Genomic DNA, 16758 nt, shown 5'->3' on the forward strand with positions numbered 1-16758 from the left:
GAAGAAATTGAGAAGGAAAGGGCTCAAGATATAGCAGAATGGATTTTGCCCATCATTCATGAGGCCTTTGAGTCTAACTTTCAGCATAACAAGAAGAAAAAAGCTAGGAAGGGAGGAAGAATAGGAAGGGGAGGGGAGGGAGAAGTGAGGAGGGAAAGGAAGGGGAAGAGGCAGGAACAAGTACCTGAGAGAACCAGTGATAGGATGCAGCCACACAGCGAGCCTAGGACAGAACCTCACCTGGAGTGAAGCGAGAGGCAGCCCTGAGTGACACGTTAATTATCTCTCATGAACTCAACCAAATTTTCCACAGCAGCCCATCATCATTTTCATCACGGATGAGAAGGCACAGACACAGTGAATTTTAACACTACACTAAGAGAAAACTGTAGAACACATAATCAAAATGACAGTCTATTAAAACCCCATGTTTTATTCTTAATTTTCTTATCTAAATTGAAAGAAAATGACAGGCCCAAATCCCCTCTTTTGGTACTTTGTCAAAAAGCAGGAAGATCTTCCTCACTTTTGAGGACGGAGAAGCTCCCACATGGTTGTTGAGGTGACAATAAATAAGGCTAGAATTGATAACCAGGAAAGGAATCTACAAAGGGAATGACACCTGGGAAGTGAATCCTATTAAAAGCTCATGGAGGATTATTGCTAATCAAGACAGGAATGTCAGCTCTTCTCAGAATTACTATTATTCTACTCATCTGGATGTATAAATTGTCAGTGCCTGAGATGCTGTGAGTGGCAGACATGACAATTATGTAGCAAGTAGCAGCAAGCCAAGCCCAGTGGGATGAGCACATGGTGATGCTCCACCCAGGAGCCTCATGAAAACACCTGCGATTTCAATACCACTCGCCTTGCTCACTGGCACTGAGATGGCCAGCAGAAGGACATACCTGGTTCTGGGAGTTCTGCTGTTTGTATGGGCCGAGTTGGGCACTAAAGGCCAAGAAGAAGAAGAGGAAGAGGAGGAAGTGACCTGCAGGTTGCTGGGCAAGTTTGATTTGAATGGATATGTGGATGCCAAAAACCATTCTGTTGTTATTGGAGGTCTGTTTCCTATTCACTCCAGGACCATCCCAGCAAATGAGTCTATTTTGGAGCCAGTGTCAGCCAAATGTGAAGGGTAAGCTGTTCAGGTCTTGTCATCAATTGCAGGTGTGGGTGAGGAGTGGTGGGCAGGGCCTGAGTCTCCAACTGGAGCCATGATTCTACCTGAGTCAGGGACTCAGGTTCCCAAACCTCAGCTTCCCCTGATGGACATTCTCAGAACTGCTCAGGGTCCAGTGGATGTTTCCCAATTCTGTGTGTCAGAAGAGTAGTTTCCTATGGTGTAGGGGACCCCTCAGAGGGGGGTACACAGCCAGCAGCAGCAGCAGAGCTCACCCAAGAACTTGATAGGAGGTTGAGACTGGCTTTGCATCCCAGACCCTGTTAAGCAGACTCTCCCTGATTGGTGTTTGCATTCAGCTCTGAGCTACACTGAGAGCTCTGCAGTGTGGCTGCTCAGTGACTTGGCTAAAGCAGTGAAAATGTTCAGTGTGTGGCACTGGTGAATTTCTGACCTGAGGCTGATGTCAAGATTCCTTCAGCTGCTGGAAGGCCTCTGCCCTGTGGTGCCCACCTGGGGGTCCTGTCAGGAAAGGGAATCCACGCTGGTCAAAAATCAGGTTTGCTAGTGATCTGTTGTAGGCAAAGTAAGAATGGATTATGATAGACGTCTGCGTAGTGTGTGTGCGCACGCGCGCGTGCACGCGCGCGCACACACACACGCGCGCGCACACACACACACACACAGAATTTACATATGAAAAAAATCCCAGAAATTCAAACCAACTAAAACTATTACCACTCTTCTGTGGTATTGGGGAAAAGGGGAAGGAAGAGGAGAGAGGGAAGGGGAGGGGAGAAGAGAGAGGGAAGGAGAGGGGAGAGAAGGAAGGCAAGGGGAGAAAGGGAAGGGGAGGAGAAGAGAGAGAAGGAAGGGAAGGGGAGGGGAGGGGAAAAGGCTTTATTGCCTAGTATTCATGAAGTTTTGCTTCCATCCCCAACACCAAAAAAGAAAATCCCTGATTTTAATTTATCCTCTTTCATCTTACTTCAGACATTGTGTTTTGAGATGTTTTTGGAGGGAAGAATCAACTTTCCTTTGAATAAAGCACTACACCATTGTAGTCCTTTTGAATTGTTTTCCATTTTGAGAGTAAAGCAAAGAGGAGGAGGAAAGGGCAACTTCATATATGTGCTTTGCTGGAGTCGATGCATTATTTATCAAAAGTCTTCATTTCTACCCTCAGAGTGAGATGAAGCAAAAATTTGGAGGTTTTCTTAGTGTGTGGCTCTAATTTACATAAATAAAATGTATTGATTTGTTCTCCACTATTGGCTAGAGCACCTGAAAGTCATTTTCCCAGAGTTATTTATGGAAAAGCCTATATACATATTTGTAAACATAAATTCTATCAAGAATAATATGACATAGTTCCTATACTTGAAACACTGGTGATAAGCACATCTCATTAAAAAATAATTCCCTGACCATGGTTTGTTTCAGAATTACCCAAATCAATTATGTGACTGGTTACTACTTGGATTTTAATTTTTTCAGTATACTTCGTAAGAATGGTTCTATGGTTCTATATCATTAACAATAGTCGCAAATGTCTCTTGTCTCTACCCACCCAATGTTTAACACTCCTTCGTGGAAGGTTCAGAAATTCATAATTTTAGAAAATACTATTTTTATATCAGTTATATATATATATACTATTTATATATCAGTTAAAGTATATAAAAAGAAAATTTCTACTTTTAACTATTTTTCAGATCTGTGAATGACAATGAGCTTGAACAGGGACAGAGTATTTTCATTCTTGTCTAGATTAAGATTTAGAAACATTTTTGAGAGAAAGGAGATATCCTGTTTAATAACACTGTGGATGTTGATAGAAGTGAATGACTGGAAGCAAAATCATCCCAAGCAGAACCCTTGAAGTAATTGATCTGTATTCATTATAGAAAATTTCTGTCGGTCCTTCTGCACATATTCATATACAATGTATGCAGAACTCACTTTGTTTACTACCTATCTCAGTATTATATTTAACTTCTATATAATTTCTTAATTATAATTGCACAATGATGGAAATGTGCCCATACTTTCAATGTAGTTTCACTGAATAGACAAATTTATTGCAAATGGACATCATCAATGATCTCTAATAATCCATCTATGGCAGGAAAAAAATCATGTCACTGGAGTCATAGTATATATAGCATAATGTACTGTTTTAAGTACATTTAAGTACGTAGATACTTCTATAAAACGTATTTTTATAATCAGTGTCAGAAGAAAACAAGACAAAGTAAAGGAAGAGAGACAAGAACTTTCTATAACAAGAGGAACTTCCATACACAGGGAGAATGGGTGCTGGGGATCCCTGGGTGTCTGGTTTTATGAAGAATCAGAAAAAGAAAACATTAATGTTTCTGTGAAAAGATACATCTACATCTCACAATATTACAACACATAAGACACAAAGGAAAGGAAACATTAAATATAATTTTATTATTACTTTTTTACTTTATGTGGTACTGAGGAATCGAACCCAGGGCTTCATGCATGCTCAGCAAGCACTCTACCACTAAGTCACATTCCCAGCCCCCAAAAGAAACATTAAAAAGTTCTTTCCCAGCCAGGCATCTGGGAGCTGGTGCCTCATGCCTGTAATCCTAGCTACTCAGGAGGCTGAGATCTGAGGATCACGGTTTGAAGCCAGCCCTGGCAGGAAAGTCCATGACACTCTGATCTCCAATTAACCACCAGAAAACAGGAAGTGGTGCTGTGGTTCAAAGTGGTATAGGGCTAACCTTGAGCCGAAGAGATCAGAGACAGTGCCCAGGCCCTGAGTTCAAGACCAATGATCTGCAACAACATAAAAAGTTCCTTCCTAATATATTCAGTCACAGTGAATACAATTCATAATTGAATCTTTCAGCTTTGTAACATCAGTGATTAAATAAAAGCAAGCTCAGTAAGCTGCGTTACCTGATGATGTTCCAGCAAAATGCACCCTGGTATCCAAGCCCTGCCCACTGATGTGCCTTACGAGAGTGATTTCCTTTCTAGGTTCAACTTTCGAGGATTCCGCTGGATGAAGACCATGATCCATACCATCCAGGAGATCAATGAGAGGAAGGACATTTTGCCCAAGCACACTCTGGGCTATCAGATCTTTGATACGTGTTGCACCGTGTCCAAAGCAATGGAGTCAGCTTTGGTCATGCTCACGGGGCAGGAAGAAAACAAACCCAACATGAGAAACAGCACCGGCGCCTATCTGGCGGGAATTGTTGGATCAGGAGGCTCAGCCCTATCGATTGCTGCTTCAAGAGTGCTAGGGCTGTATTTTTTGCCTCAGGTATCTCAGGATATTGTGCTGTTTTTACCATATACAAACAGAACCTGTGCATGTGGATCTTGAAGCAAACAAGGAGCCGAGGGGAGGTTGGGCTAAGTTATAGAGGCAAGCAGGGGTGCCGTGAGGATGCCAGCCCAGTTCCTGTGTCCTGTCAGCAAGGATGATTTACTGCCTAGTGAGACAAGACTAAGACTCCTGTGCTTAATGATGAGGTGGTGGGTCTAGTGATTTGTACCTTGGCCCTCGGTAGGCAGAACACTCAGCAATACTGTGGTCATGGATAAAAATACTCGTTGATTGATCAGTAGATGACGCTGTACTTGTGATGATCTTTATGCCTATTAGTGGTAATGATACATGACCCTAAGGGTTCATATACTGCCAGACTGGCAGAGTCCTAGAAAAAAAATGTTCATCAAAGCAACTTGGGAGATCCTAATATTAAAATAATATCTATTGAGAGTTGAAAATGACACGTTCCATCATGAAGGTAGATGGAATTAGAAAAGATTACTAAGTAAGTAGAAAAAAAGATCTATGATTATTTCCAAGTGTTGGTCATTAGAGTCAAAAGTTAGGGATTATTAATGTAAGTGGTGCTTAAACTCCTTCATACTACTGAGGTAAGGGACGTATCATTTGCATGATTTTTCAAGATTGTTTTTAAGACAGTTGTTTTTCCATATGTGCCAGGGTGCCTGGGATCACACCCCAACCCTCCCACGCCAGGCAAGGGCACTATCACTGAGCTACATCCCCCACCATGCAGATCTGCAAAGGATTTATTAGAGAATTCAAACAGGAAGAATGGGAAGTACTGAAGAACTGAGAAGAGGTTGATTCTGTCCATTACTTTGCTGTGAACTACATGGTCAGCTCAGCTCAACTCTGAATGTTTCAAGTTCTGTCTTCCACTAACACCAACGATGGTTAAAAACACAGGCTAGAAACCTTTAGAAAGGTTTTCTCCCCTAACACTTTGAAATAATCCTGAAGAGAAGGACATACACTTTCACATCAGAGGTAGCAATTCCTAAATTCAGCATCCTCATAATCATTATCTAAATGCCACATTAGGGAATTCTAGGGTCAGAAGAGGTAAGAAACTTACTTAAGGTCTCACACTGGTAAATTGCTGAGAATTAAAAATGATGTATCCTTGATCCTCACACAAGCTCTTTTAAGTTTTTGCATAGTCGAGTTTATTATTTATTCTTTGTCATTATTTTTATGCTTCATTGGTTTATTAATATCATAAGCCAAATCCAGTAACGAAAACAACCCTATGCTGAATAATGTTCACCATGTCTATGGCAATTGTGCACATGAATTTTATATCGTTATAATAACTTTAAAGAGTATTTCAAATAAGCATTTCCACATATTACATGGAATTTTTCTTGTCATTTTAAGTTTGCATTATTTTTATTATGCTAACTAGTTATAAAAGCATATCTATGTATCTATAAATCTAGGCATTATTGTAATTTTTGTTTTAAATTGATGCATAACATTATCATCTTTCTACACATCCTTGCCTCATTCAGCTCCTTCCTTAGAATATATGTATATGTATTTGTGCCAGTCCTGTGGCTTGAATGCAGGGTGTTGGTATTATCCCTGAGCTTTTTTCAAACAAACTTTGACTGTTAAGTGTGGTTCTAGAATGTAATCTTGACCCAAAGGAACAAGGATAGAAGAGTTAGGGGAAAGAAAACACAGGACTCGTTTTGAAGGAAATGACAGTTGCAAAGCTGTGGAATTATAATACAGAAGGAGGTGGCTTATTAGTGATATTTGCTGGAACAAGGGAGGTGACGTATGTTCTCTGAGGTAGAGCTGGTGAGGTCGAGGGTGAGCCACAGCAGCAACATGGTAAATGGTTAGGAACTTGTGGTTTTACAAGATGGAGAATACACACTAGGACTGCCCACCACTTGATATGAAATCACACCTCATTTATCAGGTGTGTGTTTAAAACAAGAGCCTTCATGAGATTTGCTGGAGAGCATGGCTTAACTCCAGCACTAAAGGGGGATTTCCTGGCCTCTTTTTCAAGCGAAGACCACCATGCTCTGAAGTTCTGTCAGAGCAAAGAAAGGAAACAGGAGGAAAGAAAGTACTGGAGAGGGAGAACTAGAATGAACGAATGAGGGAGGGGAAAGGGAAGAGTGGAACAACGAAATGGATTATGAATCACTCGCTCCATCCTTTATAGGAAGGGGATTTGGGATGGGAGGGTAGCCCTAAGTGGTGGACTCAAGGCAGCCAATTTGTGTCACAGAGTATAAAGGAAAGAGCAGATGGCAGCCCGGTTGGTGATCCCGTCTTAATGTCCTCATTATCATTACTAGCCTTCCCAAGCCCTTTGGTGTGGCAGGGACCAATGTGTCCACAGCCTTCCACCAGTGTCTAGAAGGAGGGGTCCAGGGGTGTGCTTGTGTATTAAATGTGTTTACAAAGGATGAACTCTTACATCCCAGTCTGTAAGTACAACCTGAAATTGTGCCACTGGCTTTGTTTTCTAATAAGTGCATGGTTGTTTCCAATTGTAGGTGGGTTATGCTTCTACCTGCTCACTTCTCAGTGATGAATTCCAGTTTCCAAGTTATTTTCGCACAATAGCCAGTGATACTATCCAGTCCCAGGCCATGGTGAAACTTATCCTGCACTTTGGCTGGGTGTGGGTGGGCACGATTGCAACTGATGACGACTATGGAAAATATGGTGTAAAAGTTTTTAAAGAAAACTTGGAGAGTGCCAACCTCTGCGTTGCATTCTCTGAAACCATCCCCAAAGTCTATTCCAATGAGAAAATGCAAAAGGCTGTGAATGCTATTAAAGGCTCCTCCGCCAAAGTCATCGTGCTGTATGCCTCTGATCTGGACCTCAGTCCCTTCGTGCTGGAGATGGTGTACCACAACATAACAGACAGGACATGGATAGCGAGCGAAGCATGGATCACCTCGGCCCTCTTGGCAAAGCCTGAATACTTCCCCTATTTTGGTGGAAGTATTGGGTTTGCAGTGCCAAGAAGTGTCATCCCGGGGTTGAAAGAATTTCTTTATGACGTGCATCCCAGCAAGGATCCAAATGACGTCCTGACCATCGAATTCTGGCAGACAGCATTTAACTGTACTTGGCCCAATAGCAGTGTTCCTTATAATCTGGACCACCGAGTGAATATGACTGGGAAAGAGGACCGACTGGAGGCCACATCTGATCAATTGTGTACTGGAGAGGAGAGGCTGGAAGATCTTAAAAATACCTACCTGGACGTGTCTCAGCTGAGAATCACAAACAACGTCAGACAAGCTGTGTATACTCTTGCTTATGCCCTGGATGAGCTCAGCAGATGTGAGGAACTTAAAGGGCCAGACCAGTTCTGTCCATATATACCTACTTTTCAGCCACAGGAAGTAAGTTGTTGTTTCCTCTCTCAATGTAGCTTGGAATTACAAGAATCCATGCCATTGAATATACTGGTTGCTATGGTACTTAGTAGATGTTTTCCTATGATGACCAACTAAAAGGATTCCCCAGTAACTTAAATGAACTCCTTCAGTTCTTAATTGTTAATAGACTAATCATTAGGATTTTTGTAAATATAGAAAAGCACCTAAGACGGTCTTACACAGACTGCTTTTTGTGTTGGTTTTTGTTTTGTTTTCCTATGCACATAATAGAAATTTAAAGTTTACATCGTAAGCCAGAGGAGCTTAGGTACCTCCATTCCTTTATCTTGTTACTTCACCATCCATGAGATGGTGCTCTACCACTTATTTTAAGGTCAGTTCTTGGGCCTAGTATGTCTACATTTTATCCAGAAGAAATTGGAAAGAAAAAAGATCTGTATGACCCTCCACTTAAGGATCGCTCATCAATATTAAGGTGAAATTTTTTATTTGATAGTTAACACATTTCTTTTTAAAGTAAATGTGATCCAATGTGCACTTTACATTTATAGCACATCTGTTTGGAAAACATCCTTCACGTTTGAATCTTCACATACATACAAAAAAGAAGAAGAAAATCAATACTGTGAATTAAATATGAGTCTGAAATTGTTTTCTTTGCACAATTCTGCTTTCTAGATAAGTGAATACTTAATGATTTGCATGTCCCATTTTTGTCCTGGTCTCTAGCTGACGGAATATGTAAGTAGTCTTAGATTTACAACACATGATGGAAGGAAAATAGAGTTTGATGAAAGTGGAGATATAAAAGAAGGAAACTATGATATTCTAAACTGGCAATTAGATGATAATGGAGAAGTTGCCTTCGTAAAGCTTGGAGAATATACTTTCAGAGAATCTAAGTATGAACTCCGCTTCAAAAAGGAGTCACCAATATTTTGGAACACAGAATCATCAAAGGTTAGTTTTACTCTTTCTCCTCAGTACTGTTTTTCTCCTTTCCCTGTTAAAGTAGCATATATTACTGTTTCACTGAATATTTTCATACATACCCAAAATGTACATTGATGTACTTAAAATACAAGATACTGCTATTTTCTTCATCCTTCCTGGTGTCCCCTTGAAATTCTTTCAACATTTATCATGGGAGTTTCATGACATATACAATATAACCAGATCAAAGCCCCCTTCCCAGTACCTTCACCTTTCCCCTTCAACTCTTTCTCCTTCCCTCCCCCTTCCCAAAAGCCTCATTTTCCACTCATATCCCTCTATTATTTTGTGCCAGTACTGGGACTTGACCTCAGGGCCTGGGCATTGTCCCTTAGCTTTTTCACTCAAGGCTAGTATTCTACCACTTGAACTACAACTCCCTTCCAGCTTTTTGCTGGAGATAAGAGTCTCATGGACTTTCCTGCCCATGCTGGCTTTAAACCTTGATTCTCAATTCTTTGCCTCCTGTGTAGTTAGGATTACAGCTTTGAGCCACTAGTACCAGGCCTATCCCTCTACTTTTATGATCTACATTTCTCAAATGAGAGAAAGTATGTGGGATTTGTCTTTCAGAGTCTGGTGTCTGTCATTTAATATATTATTTTGGTTTCATCCATTTTCCTGCAAATGACATTTCATTCTTTTCTTTGGCTGGATACTCTCTTCTACATGTATGCCAAATTTTCTTAATCCATTTACCTAGTGATAGGCACCTGGGCTTGACTATTGTTAACAGTGATGCAATGAATATGGTCTACAGAACCTCTTGTATAGTGCTTTAAATTCCTTTGACTATATGTCCAAGAATATATGGTAGCTTGAGTTTAGTTTCATCAAGAGTTTCCATCTTGATTTCCAAAGTGGCAATTCCCATCAACAGTGTGTAAGGACTGCTTCCCCCACATACTGGCCAGAGGTAAACACTAGAACATTTCTGCACAGGAAAAATTGGGACATAGTTGAGCAAGTGGCAATTGTTATTCACATTCTTGATGACAGCAATCATGATAGGACTGATTTGATATACCTTAGTGTATTTTTATTTTCATTACTTTTATGGCTATGGACAGTAAATAGCTTTTTGTTCAATTACTGGCGATTTGTAATTCTTTGGAGAATGGTCTGTTCGATTTTATTTCCACAGTTATTAACTGGATTATGTGGGAGGATTAGTTTTGAGCTTTTTATATATTCTAGAGATTAACCTGTTGCCGGATAGAGTTGTCTCTTGACTCTGGTGATTATTTTCTTCTAGTGCAGAGTCTTTTTAGTTGCTTCAAATATATTTCAATACAAATATAACAGACATTTACTAATAGCACTACAAAAAGTTCACTGCCCTCTAATAATACATTGTGCAAACTTTTCTGAACATACTGCTATATATGCATAGGAACCAGGGAATCATCAAACCGCTGCATCCTGGAGTTGTCATTCAGTGAGTGGTAACCAGCCACAGTAAGTTAAAAGGAAGATTCACAGGATCTTAATAGTGATATTGCTGCAGAAAACAAATGAACAAGGACTGTTAGTAACAGCTTTCTGTGAGTTTAATTTTGTCTTTACTCACAGATACAATGTGTTTCAGTCAGTACTGTTCATCATCAAACATTCTCTTTCCCCTCAATCCCCTCAGACAGTCATGGCATCCCACAATTACAAATACATATGTGGTATACACCCAATCCAGTGAAAGTTAATGTACACTGACCTTTTAGTTTAACAGAAATCCCATTTGCCATTCCTAGACCTTATTTGCTGAACGGTGAAGTTCTACTCAGAAAGGCACTATCTGTGCAGGTATCACTCAGTGTTTTCTCCACCGTTTGCTATGTTCTAGTTCTTTCTCTAGATGTGCAGATATATTCTAGTATTCGCTCCTACAATTGTTTCAAGGTTTTAGGTCTTATGTAAAATCTCTATCTACTCTGATCTGATATTAGTACAAGGCAAGAGATACAAATCTAGTTTCAGTCTTGGCATGTTGATCTCCCAATTTTCCAGCATTATTAGTCGAAAAGCCTATCTTTTCTCCAGCTAGGTGTTGGGCCACTTTTTCAAAACTCAGATGCTGCAGCTGCATGTGCTTACTTAGAGATCTTCTGTTTTGTGCCAGTCCCATGCTATCCCATACTATGGCTCTGTTGTATGGTTTGAAATCTAGTATTGTGATACAATTGCACTTTTTAACTCGATTGCTTTGGCTCTTCAGGAATTTTTCTTCTTCCATATAAATTTAAGGATTTTGCTAGTTCTATGAAGAATCAATTAGGCAGTTTGATAAGTATTGCATTAATAACCATTTTCATGGTATTGATTTTGCCCATGAACATGGGAGATCTATCTTCCAGTATCTTCTTCAATTTCCTTCCTCAACATTTTATAGTTTTCACTGTAGTTTTTTTGTTTGTTTGTTTTTTAACCTCCCTTGTGATTAAAGCTTTTTCCTAGGTATTTTTGAGGCTATTTTTAATGGAATTCTACTGATACTTTCTTCTCAGTCTGTTCATTGCTGGTATATAGAAAAGCTACTGCTTACTTTTTTTGTGTGTGGGTTGTGGGGCTTGAACTCTGGGCTTGGGCACTGTCCCTCAGCATTTCAGCTCAAGGCAAATGCTCTACCACTTGAGCTACAGCACCACTTCCAGTTTTCTGGTTTTATTGGAGATAAGGGTCTCACGGACTTTCCTGCCTGGGCTTTGAATTACGATCCTCAGATCTCAGCCTCTTGAGTAGCTAGCATTACAGGTGTGAGCCACCAGTACCCATCCAATCTTTTTTATGTACAATCTGTTGATTATGTTGTTGGATTCAGTTTACAAATATTTTATTGAAAAACCTTGTCTACTAAAGAGAAGGAACTGTAATTTCCTTTTCTTATGACCTTTACTTTTGAAACAAGTAAAATACTGGATTCATAAAAGGAGTTTGGTAGTGATCCTTCCCTTTACATTTCATATAGAAGTTTGAGGAGTACTGTGTTTGTTGTTCTTTAAAAGTCTTGTAGAGGGGCTGGGAAGGTGGCTCAGTGGTAGGGTGCTTGCCTTGCATGCCTGAGGCCCTGGGTTCGATTCCTCAGCACCACATAAGCAAAAAGAAAAAAGCCAGAAGTGGCGCTGTGGCTCAAGTGGTAGAGCACTAGCCTTGAGCTGAAGAGCTGAGGGACAGAGCCCAGGCCCAGAGTTCAGGCCCCACGACCGGACCCAAAAAAAAAAAAAAGTCTTATAGAATTGAGTTGTGAATCTGCCAGGTCCTAGTCTTTTTTTCCTTTTAGTTAGGAACTAATATTTTACAGCTGGAAACCCAATACTTGTTACAGATCTTGTTAAGTCCTTTTATCCTCTAATGGTAACTGTAGTAATCGAGTGCATTCAGATATGAAGCGACTTCTACATCTTCTAGTCTGGGGGATATAAATTTGTCAGTGTTCCCTCATTATCTTCTGGATTTCACTGGTGTGTATGCTGATATCTGATTTTCATCTCTTAATTTTATTTATACAGGTTTTTCCCCTCTTCCTTAGAGTCAGAAAGGCTAACATTAGTCTGTATTATTTTTCTTTTCAAACACCAACTTTCTTTCACAGGTTTTTTTTTTTTCCTTCTCTGCTAGAACTTGTGCTGGCAGTCAGGGCCTCACGTGCTTGCTTGGCTGTGAAAGCTTTAAGACTATACTTGGATGGCTTTGCTGACTCCCTATGGTGATTCCCTGGGTGACAGGTACTCCCCATAACTGGAGCCCACCTGTCAAAGTGTCCCTTCCCCAGAGTCCCAAATGCATTCATTCTGGTCTAAATTCTCAAGGTTTAGATTTTGTTTTGCATTTCTGGGATCATCCACAAGGTCTGCCTTCAGAAAGTCTTCTCTGGGCTCCCTACCGTGTAATTTCCATTCATCAAGCTTTCCTAGATCTCCCAGTTCAGCAGAGCTTCACAGGAATCCAGCCCACTACTTCTTCAGCCCCACAATGGCAGAGACAAAGAACGCAAGCTGAAAATCTTTGCACACATCTTTGCCAGATTCCCTATTCGGTGTGCACTGACGTGTGTCCTCCCGGGACCCGCAAGGGGATTCGTCACGGGAAACCCATCTGCTGCTTTGATTGCATCCCATGTGCTGATGGACATGTGTCAGAAAAACCAGGTACAAATATTTATTTTCTCCTGACATTAAATTGCAATTAACTGTCAAAGAGATCCTAGGAGACCTTTTTGGTTAAAAAAAAAAGACATGAATAATGTGTAACAAACATCACAAAAATCTATCAAATCATGAATGTTCTGGTATTATTTAAAAAGACAAAACACAACAACAGAACAATGCTGGGTGCCAGTGGTTCAAGCTTGCAATTCTAGCTATTTGGGAGGCTGAAATCACAAAGATTATGGTTCAAAAACAGTTCATAAAGAAAAATCCCAGAGACTCCATCTCCAATTAACCAGCAAATACCTGGACTAGAGACAAGGATCGAGTGGCAGAACATCAGCTATGAGCAAATAAGCAAAAAGATCAAGTGTGAAGCATTTTGAGTCTAAACTCTGCTATCGGCCGAAACTAAAATGTAACACTGGCATTAATTTCTAAAGTTCTTACAAGTTAGAAAAACTCTGCAGCAATAAAGTAAGGGTAATACCAAATGTATGATGTGAATTTGAATAATTATATTCAAGAATATCTTTAAATTATGTTTCTGAAATATATTAAACACTAGTAATAGGATTGCCATTTTACTGAATTATTTCTAACTTGGAAATAACAACATTGTTGAGTTTAAGGCCATAAGTACTCATGAATCATAATGTACAACGATTCTATAACTGCTGCTCATGAATTCTTAATCACAGCTAATTTGCTGCTTTTAGTACGAGTTCTCCTTATGCCTCAAGTACACAGTCACATAAAGCATATAGAAGGAATTTATTCTTATTTCTAATATATCTCCTGACAAATGACCAACACCAGGAAATGTGGAAGAGAACATTTTCACATGTGTATCCATGCTGGAGCATGAACTCAGGACCTGGGCACTGTCCCTGAGCTATTTTGCTCAAGGCTACTGCTCTACCACTTGAGCCACTCCCCTTCTGGTATTTTGGTGGTTAATTGGACATATCAGTCTCATGGACCTTTCCTGCCCAGGATAGCTTGAACTGCAATCTTCAGATCTCAGTCTCCCGAGTAGCAAAGATTACAGGTATGAGCCACCACCACCTGATTATTATATAATAGTTTTTTCTATGTTGAATTATCCAAAAAGTGCCCCCCCAAAAAAGCACAATGCAACCCAACAACCCCAGGACCTCATTTGTCACACTATTCACAGACAAATTACTTTTAGAAAAGTGTAGGTCGGTTCTCAGAAACCATCAAAAAGGAATTCAAATCTTGAATTCTCCAAAGAATAGTAATGATCTATTTCATAATCTAGCATAAACTCATCTCATATAGCCTTTTCTTATATGTCACTTCTCTTATAGCCAAGTAATACACCAAAATTGCCTCAGGAAAAGGAAACAGAGTATTGTTTCTATTTATAGACGTATCCCCAATCATTCACACATCATTCTTAAAATTTGTACCTGGAAATTGAAAAAGGAAAAGATAAAGTCAGGACAAAATTCTTTCCAACTAAAACCACTAGTGTTTTAACTAACCTAAGTCACAATACAATTGAAAGTGTCACTCATACATGCAATTACCACACTGGTGACCATGCAGGTTTACAGTGCAATACTTCCTTTTTTGGTAGACAGTTGAAAACATGTTGCTAGAAAGACAAGTGAAGGAAAGGCTAAAATTAAGAAACAAGCTATACAATAGTTGCACACTTTATAGTGATTTCAACACCATAATTTTGATACATTTCTCATGTTGCACATTATGGATTTGAATGATTCCCACTCTCAGCCTTGGGCTGTTCTGGACTATTTAGAACCAGCAGATGCCCTGCAGTGAACTCTCGTTCCTTCACCAGGTGAGAGGGAGTGCACGCAGTGTGGTGAGGACTACTGGTCTAATGAAGACAGGAGCAAGTGTGTGCTCAAAGAGGTGGAATTCCTGGCCTATGACGAAGCCCTGGGCTTCACCCTGGTCATCCTGTCCATCCTCGGGTCCCTGGTGGCGCTGGCGGTCACCGTGGTCTATGTGCTCTACAGGAACACTCCCCTGGTGCAGGCCAATGACCGGGAGCTGAGCTTCCTCATCCAGGTGGCGCTCCTCATCATCATGCTGTCCTCTCTGATCTTCATCGGCAAGCCACACACCTGGTCCTGCAGGGCCCGCCAGGTCACTCTGGCCCTGGGCTTTGCTCTTTGCCTCTCCTCCATTCTGGGAAAGACCATTTCACTCTTCCTGGCCTACAGAATTTCTGCCTCCAAAACTCGGTTCCTCTCCATGCGCCCTGTGTTTCGCAAGCTCATCGTGTTGCTCTCCGTGCTGGTGGAGACTGGCATATGCATCGCCTACTTGCTGATGCGCCCCCCAAGGGTGTACAAGAACATGGAGTCTCAGGTGATCAAGATCATTCTGGAGTGCAACGAGGGTTCTATCGAGTTTTTGTGCGTCGTGTTTGGGGTCGACGTCTTGCTGGCCTTCCTGTGCTTTCTCAGCAGCTTTGTGGCTCGCCAGCTGCCAGATAATTATTACGAAGGCAAATGCATCACTTTTGGCATGCTGGCCTTCTTCATCATCTGGATCTCTTTTGTGCCCGCCTACTTGAGCACCAAAGGCAAATTCAAAGTGGCCGTGGAGATCTTTGCCATCCTGGCATCCAGCTACGGTTTGTTGGGCTGTATATTTGCTCCCAAGTGCTTCATCATTTTGTTGAGACCAAAGAGGAACACAGCCGAGACAGTTGGGGGAAGAGTGCCCACTGTAGATAAGAGCATCCAGCTGACGTCTGCATCTGTGAGCAGTGAGCGGAATGAGACTGCCGTGTCCACAGTTCTGGATGACTAGCATGGGCAGGACACCTATCCTGCCAAGCCTCAGGGTGACTTGCATTTGGGTTGCTTGTGTGGCATCTGCCCATGCTGAGGGCAATACAGAGGATGGGGGCTCTAGTGGGATAGTCCTAGTATGGTAAATGTAGTTTCATTCTGCACCATTCCATTTCACATGAATTAGAATACCTCTTGCTCCTGAAATGATGACCTGTTTCCTTCAAACATTCTATTAGGATTTTTTTTGTAGGGGAAGATAATACAACTTATCTAAAATGATAGAGAAAAATACTGGCTCATGACTGATTTTGGTCTTAAACAGTGGATATCTGATTTGGAGTTAACCTTCACCCAGCAAGGACCAAAAACCACATTCTACTCCGTATCTTATTAATGTGTCTTCCAAAGTAGAGAGCTCTCTGGTTGAAAAAAAATTACATTGTGTAGTTTCCCTTGGATCAGGAAGTTGAGAGATAATTCCTGCAAGATTTCTGGCACACAAAGAATCTTGGAGGAACTGAAACAGCAACGATGGTAATATAATAGTAGAAGACAAGTTCCTCCATGGAGGCAGCCCCCCTTCCCAAGGCTTTCCTGGAGGGGAATAAGGGTTCTGTGTGAGCTTCAACTCATTCCTAAAAAATGACATGAAGATGTCACTTCAGCAGTCAAATTGATCATACATGAGGATCCTGGTGGCAGAACAGCTAATACTGGGCCACAGCTAGTATCTGAAGGCAAGAGATTTAAGGAACAAATTCAATGATAACTATCTGTTCTCTGACCACACAGAGTTAACTGGAATTTGAGTCCCACGAGGAAATGTTATAGAAATGTTTTTAGTCTTTTAAATATGAAACTTTTAAGGACAGAAGGTTAGGTGAGACACTCCACTTCCTTACAGAGAAGCAAGAGGAGCCAGACACAATTTATTTTCAAGTTAGTGATAGGACATGGGAAGCCAGCACAGATG

At 40.9% G+C, this 16758-nt stretch overlaps 1 protein-coding gene across 3 annotated transcripts; it reads left to right on the forward strand.

Annotated features, from left to right (window-relative positions):
- The first annotated feature begins 890 nt into the window (after window positions 1-890).
- On the forward strand, window positions 891-15801 carry LOC138812087 (vomeronasal type-2 receptor 1-like). 3 transcript variants are annotated; one of them, XM_070000025.1, is made up of 7 exons: window positions 996-1123; window positions 3711-3741; window positions 4128-4436; window positions 6992-7855; window positions 8582-8812; window positions 12864-12987; window positions 14819-15801. In XM_070000025.1, the coding sequence occupies exons 2-7, from the start codon at window positions 3736-3738 to the stop codon at window positions 15799-15801; spliced, it is 2517 nt and encodes an 838-aa protein (XP_069856126.1). In that variant the 5' UTR covers window positions 996-1123; window positions 3711-3735. The 3 variants fall into 3 exon arrangements, with proteins under 3 accessions (XP_069856125.1, XP_069856126.1, XP_069856127.1); XM_070000024.1 differs by lacking the exon at window positions 3711-3741 and having other exon boundaries at window positions 891-1141; window positions 4145-4436; XM_070000026.1 differs by lacking the exon at window positions 3711-3741 and having other exon boundaries at window positions 1011-1134; window positions 4102-4436.
- The last annotated feature ends 957 nt before the right edge of the window (window positions 15802-16758 follow it).

Source organism: Dipodomys merriami, unplaced genomic scaffold, assembly GCF_024711535.1.
Source record: "Dipodomys merriami isolate MVZ:Mamm:240054 unplaced genomic scaffold, mDipMer1.0.p SCAF_56, whole genome shotgun sequence".
NCBI lineage: Eukaryota > Metazoa > Chordata > Mammalia > Rodentia > Heteromyidae > Dipodomys > Dipodomys merriami.

Excerpts from the sequence above, each read along its gene's own strand:
- LOC138812087 (XM_070000024.1), top strand. The coding sequence starts at position 891 with ATGGCCAGCAGAAGGACATACCTGGTTCTGGGAGTTCTGCTGTTTGTA. Across the intron at positions 1,142-4,144 it reads GTGTCAGCCAAATGTGAAGG|GTTCAACTTTCGAGGATTCC; the intron begins GTAAGCTGTTCA and ends TTTCCTTTCTAG. Across the intron at positions 8,813-12,863 it reads GGAACACAGAATCATCAAAG|ATTCCCTATTCGGTGTGCAC; the intron begins GTTAGTTTTACT and ends CATCTTTGCCAG.